Raw genomic sequence first — 12,746 nt, 5'->3', positions numbered from 1 at the left:
GTTGCTCTCTGTACCTGGAGACCAAAGTGAGTTCCTTGATTTAATGCATAAATGCTGCTTTATTTTTCATGATTTAACTGTTGAATGTTTTTTCTTTTTCTTTTTTTTCCTTTATATTTGAAGTGTTGGATAGTGGCCAAAGCTTATTTTGGTCTTTTTTTGTTCCTATTGGGCTAGGTTGGGCTCCTCTTTTGCAAAGTACATAAAGAACATGAGCAGGGTCATCACTGGATATTCTCCATCTTTTGTTTGTTTATTTTGCAGAATAAAACTAGGGCAAATTTTGTAAATTTGTCTCACTGTTTTCTTTTGTTAGAAATTTGATGGAACAATTAAGGAAAAGGATGTAGAATTGCAGGAACTTTTTAAGAAGTACAAGAACCTTCTAAAAGCCAATGAAGAACTTGAGTTGAAAAATGAAGGCTTAATAAAGGAAAAATATGCTGTACAGTCTCAACAGTCAATCATCAAGATAGTCAGGGAGTTAGAGGTGAGTTCGATATAACTGTGACTGTTTGCAGAGAAATATTTTGACTTGAAATTGATGATAATTCTGACTTTGGCTTCAAAGATGTGGGTTTAGACTCATCATAGTTCATCCATGTGGCAAGGAGCAGTTTTTCCTTCAGAGTAGTACCATCTCATTTGAAATTAAGCTTTTTCATGGCTTTTCTTACAATAGATGTAAGCACAAAGACCTCAGTATTGCTAGCAGAAAGTCTGCACATTGCGTGTTTTGAAAGTTTGCTGAAAATGAAGGACAGGACTGAGAGAATAAATATTTTCTCTCTTTAAAAATCAGTGAAATTCTAAATGTTTCATCACTCATCTCTCTCACTCTTCTATCCCCTTCCCCCGTGGATTCGTAGCCCAAGAGTTGATCTATAGTGATCTAATCTGACTGTAACTCAATTAACCAGCATAAACCAGTCTTAAAACACTGAAACTAAATCAAATCAGGACTGTTTTGCTTCTATACAAAAATGTTTTATATTATCAAAATTACAATAAACACTTTATTATTAATTTTGTCCTATATTTTGAATTGGCTTCAAATTTTTAAAAATGTACAATGGTAGTATTATGTGGCATCGTAAGTGTGCGTGATACTGTACTCTGAGTTTACGTGGCATCAATGCACTGTTTACTGTCAGAAAGCATGTAAAATATATTGCCTGCCTGCTGTAAAGAGGTAGAGTTTGTAGTCATTATGATAGAAATATTCTCCTGAATCGGAGGGCATCTGCTCCTGAAGAGAGCTGCAGAAGAGAGTTTGTGTACTTCTAATAGGTAAGGGAAAAGATTGCACTGAGCTAGTGACCACAGGAGGTAAATGGAGCTTGGAAATAGAAAATATAGGCAGAAATGAGGCTGCTTCTAGGGCAAGAACAAAATTGTACTTTAAAGCAAGAGAAGAAAGAAAATACTATATAAATATAAAAAATTGTGGATGCTACATGCCCATTACTTTATTTGATGGGACGAATTGAAAAGAATGGTTAGTATTCAAAACCTGAGGTCAAAGTATGAAGTCTTAATATAGAGATTTATTTCTTTTTTTTTCTACTTTTATACCAGCAAAAAAAAAAAAAAAAAAAAAAAAGGTGATGTGATGGTGAGAAGGGTTTGAATCAGTTGCTGACTCCATCAGTGTATTTTTTATTAGTGTGTACAGGTTAGAGAACAAAATAAGGACTTTTGAAGATATGTTACATTTGGGTTTTTTTTTCTGTTGTTTGCAACCTAGTATATTAAGATCTCCGAAAGCGTCAAGCAAAATAACATGAATTACAGTAGTGCTTCCTAGTGGTGAAGGGAGCTATTTCGTTTGCTTAATAATATATCAGTCATTAATGAGATTTTTTCTCAAGGAAATTTAAAATGAAGTGGCCAGGGCAAAGGAAGTGTGAGTACTATATCTTGTGTCACATTATGAACACTTGTGATGAGCCACTTAATATGTTATGGACACTATTATTACAAAAAGGTACATGCAAGACCTCTTTGAGACACAGAGCTTGTTTGACAGACTCAGAACAAAGGAGCTGAATCACTGTTTGCCACGGATCCAGTGCAAAGTATATCAAAGTATACGTTAATGTACGTACAGAGAAAATAAGGTCTGAGAAAGGTTAGGTAGAAATTTTACCTCCATAAAACAAACCGCAGTGCATTCATATAACTTCTGTAATGAAAGGAACCTGAGAGTGATGGAAAATCATATAGAATTAATGAAAATCAAACACTAACTTTCCTCTCTTCGCCCCGCTTCCAATCCAGGTATATAACCAGAAAAGAGAACAGTGGCAAGCGAAGCCATGCATGGTAATGACCCAATATCCACCTTCTAATCACAATCCATTCTCTATTGCTGGTTCACTTAGTGATTGTGAACAATACCTAATCACAACCCATTGTCCTCTCAGCTCAACCTCTATATAAGATCACCTCCTGTACGAACCCACTTCAGTATATTAATCATAAGTTTTTGGACACAGGTTATCCAGAGCTGTGCGCTCATTGGCTGCTTTGGACTCTTTGATGACTTTACAGTGCTGCACCAACCCTCAACAAACGCACAGCTGGATCCTCCCCACCAGGGAGAACAGAAACCAGGCTCTTCTAGCCTTGCTGGTCTTTAAAGTTGAAGAAACTGAATTGAGAGATGCAGAACTTTCTCTCTTTCATGATACCTTTTTACTTTATATTAATGTAAAGATAAATTTTAAAGCAACCAACATCCAAAGCTCTGCTGGGTGCCTTGGCCAGGCTGGGGAAGATAAATGACAGTTTCTAATTAAAGTTTGGATTCTTGAGCCACAGTCATGGGCTAGAGAGGAAGAGAGAGAGTGCAAGAGGCTGATAATTAGGTTAGTCATGCAACTGCTGACTCGGGTATCTGTGAAGTCTCAAATGAAATATTCTGGGCTTTACAGCCAATGAATTTAGAAGTGCTGCAGACTCCATGTAATTTTGAAAACTTTTGTTTGCTTTGCACTTAATGCCCTTCTCTCACTGCCAATACTCCTTTACCCACAAAACATTTGTTAGGCATTTGTTAGGCAAGTGTAGTTCTAACACAGTTTTTTAGACCTGTGCTGTTCACTTTAATATCTAGAAAAGCAGCAATATTTGGAAAAGCAGCTCTTGCTCAATCCTTTAGTTGTGCTTCTGGGCTCTGTTATGCTGCACATGTAATCTTGCACAGAGCATATGCTGCAGTAAAGAGTCACAGTGGTGAGAATTTTAATTCTAAATTGATTTTTTTAAGTGTAAACAAAATCATTATAATTGCTGTAATATAGCCTTTCTGTGATGTCTCTGTCTGGGAAAGTGAGCTTATACACCACTTGAGGCTGGAATAGGAAATGTATTTAGCTGATAGACTATAAGGCAAATCTGATGCTTCTGCAGACACAAGGCACTTTGTAATTCCTATATGATCAGCACATTATTTGACTTTGGTTATAATTACTCCAGTAGTTAGGGAGTTAATACTGTGCAATCAGGCAATTGTAGAATACTGTGTGCATACAATTGTGATGTTTAATTTGCTGCAGTTGGAGAATTATAGTCAATGCACCAAAGTTATTGATATAGCCAGAGCCTTGCAGTTGATGTGGGTCCTGAGAATTGGAATTGATGCAATTGTTGCAGTACTGCAGACGTGTCTTAACTGTTGCAATTGAGGTAGCGTGAACATTGTCGCCAAGTCGTCATTACTATGGAAAGTGATGTAGATGACTCCTTTTTTTTAATATAAGTGTCCTGTCTATTAAATTGTGATCAGCATATTGCAGTTGTTGCTTTCATCTCTTGAAATTGATGTTGTGAACATATAAACAGGGAGGTAGTTCAATTTCTGATTTGATGAGATGAGTTTATAGCTGAAAATGATAATTTTTTTTGTTGTTATCTGTGTCTTCACGCACTTTAAACGTGACGCTTTTTACCTGTTACAATGAATGTTGCCTGGTGATGGGAATGGATGTGGTTGGTGTATCTCAGCATTTCCCTATTAGCAGAAACTTCACCTTAAAGGAATTAGCCTGATGAAGTGGTATTTGGAGATGTGTGTATAGTCCACTACTCTTGCCTCACGTATCAGCAAGAAGGGCCGTAAGTTGCTCAGACCCATCAGCTTTGTGACATTTCTGTGGTTTCTAGATGTACGACTCGGTGACCTGTAACAATCTTCATGTTATCAGTGAGTCTGTTTCATTTATGAGAGAACATTCATGTATTTCAGTGCAATGTTAGAAGAAATTGCCAAGTTCTGGTACTGGTGGATGGATGGATGAACTGGTGACAAGATGTAGGTTATAGCCTTCTGTCACTCATCCACGAATCTTCAGAGATTTTGAAATCACCCAGACGGTTGTTGCAAGCAAGAGAGTATTCAGTGAAACAACAGGATATTCTTGTGACTTTGCCAATAAGTTACCTATTGTGGAGCTATAAACTTTTTATTTCCATTGCTTACAATTTAAGAAACCTTTTAATGAAAATAACTTATGTTTTCCATCGCTGCTGCTTTGCAATAGTATATCGGACTTAAATACAGACTTTCATGCATTAGATTGCCTCCTTTCATGGGAATATAAATCTTTCACTGCAGTATGGTCCTGCTTGTCTTGCAGCTATCTCCTCCAACACATTTTCCCTCACACCATGTGTCAAGAGGTTTAATGTTTCATTAACTCCCACAGCATTATGGTCTATGCAAGTTACAGAGCTGGCTTGTTTTGTGTACCTTTGGGGAGTTGGTTGGAATAATTCAGTCCTACACTTTATTTAGAAGTGACAGTAATAATGTACAAAAAAAAATGTTCCTCTTCTCATCCTTATTATTCGTGAAACGTTCTGAAAAATCAGAGCACTCCATGATTTTGCTAACCTCTACCTAGCTAGTTGAATTTAGAGGTCACAACAATTTGTCTGTAGTTCTGATTTGTGCTCCTGTCACATCTGGATTTAAGAAATAGCTCATGTTTCTCATAATGCAGAAAAAAAGAGTTAGGAGGATTTTGTGAGGTTTTACAGAGATTTTGGTGCAAATGTAGAACTAAATTAACATGTGAATTCCAAAGGAAACATAAGAAACCACAGCATGATTTTGTGTAGCACTGCTTTGTTAATACAGCAGTCACAGACCCTGAAAAATTGGTGACAACTGTTATCTAATTTATGTACCATACAGTCTTCAGGGTGACATTACTTTGCCAGTGGTTCAGAAAGAGCTTTTAATTAGGATACAGTTTTGTAGTGCCTTCAGTAATAATTGCAAAGCTTATAGCAGACATATGGAAAAGTTCAATAGAACTTTTAGCAGACTGTTAACCATCTAATGTAAGTCAAGATTTGCCGCTTTCTGTTGCTTTCTATGTCATTGATCAGCGTCACAGTCAGTGATCAAGCTTTCTCCAAATTACATTGCAATCTCTGTAGTTCATTTAGTGACTGTTCTTGAAAGGCTGAGATTCCAGTACTTTGATAAGATTTTTTAACTCAAGCTGTAATATTTGCTTTTTTACAAGGTTTTTATGAAATATTTTGTTAATTGTCTCTGGATCACCTATGTAAGCCTAAGTTTGCCTTTGTGTTTCTTGGTACTCAGTCAACAGAACTCATCACTGTGAGCTCCTTCTATGCTCATCTTGATAAAAACCTTGATATTAAGCTCAGTGTTTTGCCATATATAAAATAGTATTTAATACATAAATTGCTATGAGCCTGGAGACATTTGTTAGAGTACAGCTATGATTATGGTTGGGAACATGATGAACATGTACAAAGACAGGGTTGCTTCCTCAAAGAATCTGTAGTATTAGGTGGTAGAAGCTACTCTTTCTATAGTAAGATCTGATATGCAGATTACTTTAACAGGAATAATTTGATCAAAATTTGATTACATTTGCAAAATATTACTTAATATGTTTGCTAGCACACTGTTGAAGAATGAGCATAAATAATTAAAAGTAAACAAGAGTTGTCCTTGCTTTTGTAGGGTTTACTTTGCAGATTACTGAATTTCTCGAACTAATAGAGTCTTTGCCTCATTAGTGTGAATTAGCAAGATTCTACTGTAGCTGAATTTTTGTTGCATTTCCTGGCTTAGGAATTGCAATTGCAGTAATAACAGCTGCTTGAAACTCCTGGGTGTAGACTGCTTCCCTGTTAAAGATCTGTTTACTAATGATTCAGTATCTCTTGAGAGTTTAGTTTTCATTCTTGAAGTTGTAATATGGAGAAAATAGAATTGTTTCTTCTTTGTTCTCTAGAGTTATCTTGTCATAGTAGAGCCATACACATTCCCCCTAAGCTATGGAACTTTTTTTGTTCTTTCTTTCAGTTTTTGGTCAGAAAAGAAAACTGAGAGGAGCAGCAGGGTCTATTACTCTTCTCAAACAGAGGCAGAAGATATAGTGTCTGACATTAATAAATCTGAATTTCCTATAGATATCCAGAAGACACTCCACTTACTTTCTCTTCTGAGCAGAACAATAACTTTGATATTTCTTTGTAATGGCTGCAAGCAAATATTAATTTAAAAAGCTGCAGTTGTGCCTCCTACTAAGAAACTGGCTCAGTGTTTGTTTTGGAATGAAAAAAGTCTTGGGTTCTTTCAGTGGTCGCTTAGTGAGGAGTCTGGATTTATTATAATAATAATATCCCTTCTGAGAGCAAGACTGCAGGTAAATGATTTTCTTTTCTTGGCACAAGTAAAGAAGCAACTTGCAGTGACTCAGCTGATTATTTAGAAAGCTGACTCAGTGGGTATGCATCTGACATGCTCATCCTTTATTTGTTGGCTCGTTCCTTTTTGTTCAGAAATGGGACAGAATTTGCAGAAACCGCTCCCCTAAAGAAAGTTAATTTTATCCAAAGTATGGAGAGGACTGTTAGGACAGTGTTCTGAAGTGTGTGCTTGGAGCTTGGTCTTTTCTACTTCCTTTTCCCTTCCCTTCCTTCCTCTTCTCTGAAATACCTATTTGCCAGGTTGTTCTTGGGTTGTTAATTTGTAAACTTTAAAAGTGAGAATGCTGGGGCAAAAAATTATTTTTAGACTGTGATAAAAATAAATGACCGTTTAGATATGTTACTTTCTGATGGTAGGTAAATAGTGGAGCACTATTAGCCTCCTTTAATAATAGCTTTTTGAAGTAGTGTGAATGTTTTCCAGATTCATGTTAGGCTTTTGAGGTGGGCAGCAACTACTTGAGTGACTTTTGAGCTGGTTCAGTGACTTCTGCACTTCTACTTCTTTCACCTTTTCTTTAGGACACAGATGTGCACGTGTTGTAGATATGCGAACGTAAAAATTACATTGCTGGTTTAATATATATTCTTTTTAATGTAGGAAAAAAAAGAATCTGAATATGAAAAGCTGATCCTTGCTTTAAGAAAGGAGCAAAATATTTATTCTACTCTAGTGAAGACCTTCAAAGAATCAGATAGGTAAGTATTTTTTCTATTTCACTGGATATTTTAAACACAAAAGGCTGAGTCAGAAGTTGTTAAAAGGGTGCAATTTAACTGGTGTGGTAATTATTTCATACGAGGCGATTGTTAATAAGGCATAAACTAGCTGTAGTAGTTTCCTTAAAAGAGAAGAAGTATTTTTGTACGTGTCCACGACAAATTATTTTCAGTGTTTTCTGTCCCCTTCTCTAGCAATTGGAAATGGAAGGAAACTATCTATTGAGACTGGGACTTGTTCAATGGAACATAGGAAAGGGTTGAACCACAGTGAACTGTTGGGTGCTGAAACACTTTGAAAAAGTAACTCCATTTTCCATAGTTTCTTCCCTTTAAAAATACAGATAATCCTTATCTATCTTAAGAGTGGCAATGTGAGAATTATGAAGATAATACAAGCAAGTATGGTTTTGGAGAAGATTAAACAAAACAATACTTGAAGTTTGCATAATGTATTTTCAATGTGCAGCATTCAGAAGTGTATTAGGAGGCAGGAGCTAGTGTTTTTCAGCCTTTTTAAATCAGAGAACATGCAGAAATCTGTGGCTTACTTTGTATCCTATTATTGCTTGGCAGTTGAGGGGGGATGTTATGATGAAATAAATAAAATTCTTAGCCTTTGGGTAAAAGAAATATAATTGTTATATAAAAATGTACTTTTACTGTTATAATTATAAATATTTTAATTAGCTATAGACAGCATTTGGGAGGCAACTCCTGACTCTTCCTGCCTGAAGGCAATGGCTCATACCTGCCAACTTTGTGGGAATGTGTTTGTTTTTTGCAGTCAGTTTGCAGACCATTATAGTTGGAAACCATAAAGTGAGTAGCACTAAAGTAGAAAAGAGCTGGTGTTTGAAAGAAGTGCATTAATAGTAATGCCATCTTGTGCTTGGCCACAGCTCAGAAGCTATTTCAGATAATAGAATCTGTTTCATTAGAAATAGCAATAGAGGTCGGAATATGGAGATTGTTTCTTACCTCCAGGAAAAGAGCAATGGCTGTTTTCACTGCTTTCTGTTGAACAATCACCAAACAAAGGAGGAAGCCAGTTTTGATTTGAGATTTCATAGGAAGGGTCCTCTATCACTGAAACACGTTCTGTGGGTAAGGTGATTACGTCAAGACTCTGTATAGTAATGACAACAACAAAATAACTTATTACGGATATCACAATTTTTCTCCATAGATTTTAAAATGTCTTTCAAAATATAACCAAAGTTGACTGTGCCTCATCAAGGTAATAGGAGTTTTCCAATTAGCTTCAGTGGAATCAGGGGCAGGGCAATTCTATTTTCTAGATAGGGGATTATAGGATGAACAGTGAATTACACAGGGTGCAGCAATTTGCAGAAGATGCACAGTGATTCAAGAACAGAGCTGGAAGTTGGAGGCAGGTCTTCGTATTTCTCCTCCACATAGTTTTATGGACTGAGACATGCCGTTAAATCATCAAGACAGACTTGGACCCTCAGCCTAAAGTTCTGGAGATCTGATAAGCCAAGCCTGCAGAGAAGTTCAGCTTACTTATTTGTGTAAATGCCATCTGCAGTGAAATGCATTTTAGGCAAATATCTGTTTTCTTGTTGACATATCTTTTTTTAGGCATTATTTATTTTAAGAAAACTGAACAGCTATTTTTCAAAATAACCTGCCTGATGTCAGGACCAAGACATTTCTTGTCTCTCCAAGCAGAGAATCAATGCTTTTTCTCACAAAAGCTTTAATTCATGGAAAGGAGAAAATGTGCTTACTTCACTTCTAGCAATATGTTATTTTGTTTTTCTTCTTAATTTTTGCTGAGCATTTAAGAGATCTCTCTCTGAAGATATTCTTGAGCAAGGGAGAGTTGGTTAAAGCAATAGTTTCTTGTGCAAGCAACACTGACAACAGCATACTTGTCAGAAGACAGACTGAGAATCTTTTCCTATCTGCTGGCTTTTAATTAATGTGTTTCTACAGCATGCTGTTATTCTTGTGCAAGTATGACGTGTGCTCCCATGTAGTCTGTTGTAAGATGGATTTGAATTTTGTTGAAAGATTTCTGAATGCTCAGACATTTCAGTGCAGTGGATTTGAAATTCTACAGCAACTTAATTTATATTAAAATATTGACATTCTGAGTGAATTAAATGTGAAAATAAGTAATACAGTCAGTTGAGTAACACCTTGTTACTTACTTGATATTAAAACCAATTTATTTCACATTATTAAAATTTCATATTTTCCATATACTTAGGTCTTTTTATGGACTGCTCTTAACTGTCTTGTAGATGTTGAAGCATGTGGGCAAGACCTAGATAAGGGATAGCTAGATGTGTTGACACCGAGGACTGAGGGGCAGTGTGTAATGCTCAAGTAAGCACATTTAGTGGCTGCGTTGGAAAAAGAGCTGATTACAGAATTAATTCATGCTGACAAATTGTCACGTGTAAATTTTGGAGTTTAACACCCCATTGAGATCATTGAGACAATTTAGATCTTAAAAGATAATTTTTACAGGCTGTCTGCAAACTGAAAAATAATATACAGAGCCATCGGTATTATGTGAAGGTGATATTTTTCTGGCATACTTTTGAAAAGTTAGTCATTTTGATTTTCCTTAAAAGAGGAACTTCTCTATACAGAAGTTGGCCGGTAGAATATATGTATTGTGTTTAAGCTGACTTATAAGCAGCATGGCTCAAAACAGCAAAGAAGGGGTATATATGTAAAGGTTTAATCTCATATTGCTATATAGGGATTTGTTTATTCTGTGCATCAAAATGATGAAATTGTGTGATGGAAAAGAGTGATGGCTAGTGTGAAATGGGGTCTTTATGGAAACCTGAATGTATAAAAGATGCTGAGCTGCAGAACAAAATGTTTTCAATTGAAATCTTTTTTCTTTTTTAATTTCTGATTTTCTGCTTCTCTTTAGTATAAATAGCTTGCAAACAGAACTAAACAACATTTTCTTGTTGCGGAAACAACTAGAAGAAGATATTTTAGCTAATCGGAATCTGCAGAAGGTCTTAGAAGATCAAATTAAGGATGTTAAAAACCGACAAGGTCTGTATATATATGCAGCTCAGCCCCTTTCTTGAACTTTTTGCACAAAAATGACTGGTTTTATTACAGTCAGTTTGCTGTGATGGAGAAGAAATGTTTGAGAGTAGATAAAGGTGTGAAAAGACTTCTTGTCTGCTTTCTATACTGAAAATCATTGGAGGTATTTGTAACAATGTCTTTGAGCAATCAGGACATATATAGAGGGACAGCTTTTCTCTTTCCCTGCAGCAGATGCTAGCAATTCTATGGCAATTCTACTCCAGTGATCATTTCAAGCTGCCTACAATTTTGTACCCATAGAATTTACTGTTTTCTGCAGAAGTCAGAAATTCCTGGCTTTGAATAACTTTGTGGCCATGGGATCACTTCCTGACCATGGAATTTAATTATTTTGCAATACTTTGATGAAGAGCTTGCTTCTCAGGAAATGGCTAGACTCTTTCTAATACAAGAAGTATTTTCAGAGAAGGAAAAAAGAGCCAGACGTTTTCTTATTTTGTAATTTATTCAGAAATAATAGAACCTTTAAATATAACTTACCTTTTAGCTTCTTTATTGTATTTCTTTGGAGGTGTTTCTGGTATATACTCAGATGTAGAAAAGCAGAATGTAAGTGGACATCATTAAAGGTGGTATTCTGCATCTGTACAGATGTACCTTTCTTCTCCAAGGGAGGTATAATAGCAATAAAGCCTGTTCACGTACCCCTTTCAACTTAGATTTTCAATTTTAGCATCACTCCCTTTACGGGGATGATAAATGACAGAAGGTAAGCTTCTTCCATTTCAGAGTTTCCAACCTCACAAGCACAGAGATGATGAACAGCTAGGGGAAGAGAAAGGGACTTGTGAATATTCTTGGATCCAGTTCTCAAGGGCACTTGGATTGTAGGTGAGGCACTTAGGAATGGAGACTCTGAAAATTATTCATCGTTTGTGAAGCTTTGGGCCTTGCAGCTGCCATGGGATCAGTGTCAGAGTTGGGAGTAAAATTCGGATGTCTCTTCTTTGTTCTGATATGCTTTCTCCCTACCTAATGAGATATATTTATGGAATTAATTGCCATCCAAACTGTAAATGAACAGGTGCTTGTTGAAACAAGTAACAAGTCATTCATATCGTTATAAAGGATATGAATAAGTAGTTATTTTCCATTCAGTGAATACAGTCTTTTGACCCAGAAGCAAAATAAAGTCAGTTTGTCTAACCTGGCTCTTCCTCCTGAGACTTTGAGTTCATGTTCATGAAAATATGGCTAAAACCAAATAACTATTCATGCCTTATTTCTCCTGCCTAAAAAATATTTCTAATTGTAATGCTAACTATGCAAATTATAATTCAGAATTACATTCACAGTTCATGCTGATAACCACAGAAAATAAGGCATGTCTAGGTGTCAGAAATGCAAAGAAACACAAGGACAAAATTATTTCAACTAAACAAAGTTTATTTTGGGAAATGAAAATTTTAACTGGCTTCCTCTAGATTCTATCTTTGCATTTTATGCTGTGTTTCGCTGCAAACAGTGTTTCTGAAAAAATTCCTATCTTTGGTTATCTTGACAGAGGAAACGCTATCTTTTTGTGGAGATCAAACATCATATATGAGCATTTGTTTAGGAGAGCAAGATCATTTAGGCTTACAGATAGACCATCTGTCTCTTGAAGAACTTAAGAAAAAGGTACTAATCTGTTTTATTCTTTACTGTTTTTAATGGCCTAATTCTGCTTCATTTATAGTTTGTGTCTTATAAAATTTTGATCATTTATGTATGGTTGGGTTATTCTGAAAGGATTGGAAATTCTCATCTCTGGTTTGTGATCTTTTTATTAACTATTTTTTTTTAAAACACGCGAGCTTCAGAGTCAACTGAAAGAAAGCTAGGCTACTACAAAATTTCTAGGATTGTTAGACATCAGGATTCAACTCACGATTCTCTACTCTGGTACATATTTCACATCTGTGAAACTCCACAGAGTGACAGCAGCTTATAAAGGGAGTTACAGATATAAGGACAGACTGTTTTTGAATGTTACTCTATGCCTGTGATGCAAATTTTCCTTGCACCAAAATGTTTCTTCTCAAATCAGCCTGTTTGTATGAGGTGCCCTGAAGTTTCTTCTCGCTACCGAATTACAAAACTTGACACCTCAACTAAATAAGAAAGCTGAAACTACAGTCATACAAGTTCAGATTTCTTGAATGCTAGCTCCCAAA

The 12,746-nt window shown here is 35.9% G+C and overlaps 1 protein-coding gene across 4 annotated transcripts in view; it reads left to right on the top strand.

The window, feature by feature from the left end:
- The window catches only part of CDK5RAP2 (CDK5 regulatory subunit associated protein 2), an 82,134-nt gene that overhangs the window by 25,504 nt on the left and 43,884 nt on the right, over positions 1 to 12,746 (top strand). For all 4 annotated transcript variants that reach the window (XM_026113768.2, XM_026113767.2, XM_026113766.2 and 1 more), the window contains 4 exons: positions 317 to 490; positions 7,361 to 7,458; positions 10,400 to 10,530; positions 12,095 to 12,210. In XM_026113768.2, the coding sequence (XP_025969553.2) occupies positions 317 to 490; positions 7,361 to 7,458; positions 10,400 to 10,530; positions 12,095 to 12,210 (519 nt within the window). The remainder of the gene's footprint in view (positions 1 to 316; positions 491 to 7,360; positions 7,459 to 10,399; positions 10,531 to 12,094; positions 12,211 to 12,746) is intronic.

Source organism: Dromaius novaehollandiae, chromosome 20, assembly GCF_036370855.1.
Source record: "Dromaius novaehollandiae isolate bDroNov1 chromosome 20, bDroNov1.hap1, whole genome shotgun sequence".
NCBI classification, from domain to species: domain Eukaryota; kingdom Metazoa; phylum Chordata; class Aves; order Casuariiformes; family Dromaiidae; genus Dromaius; species Dromaius novaehollandiae.
Note: the sequence above shows the minus strand (reverse complement) of the source record. Positions and strands in the feature narration are given on the sequence as shown.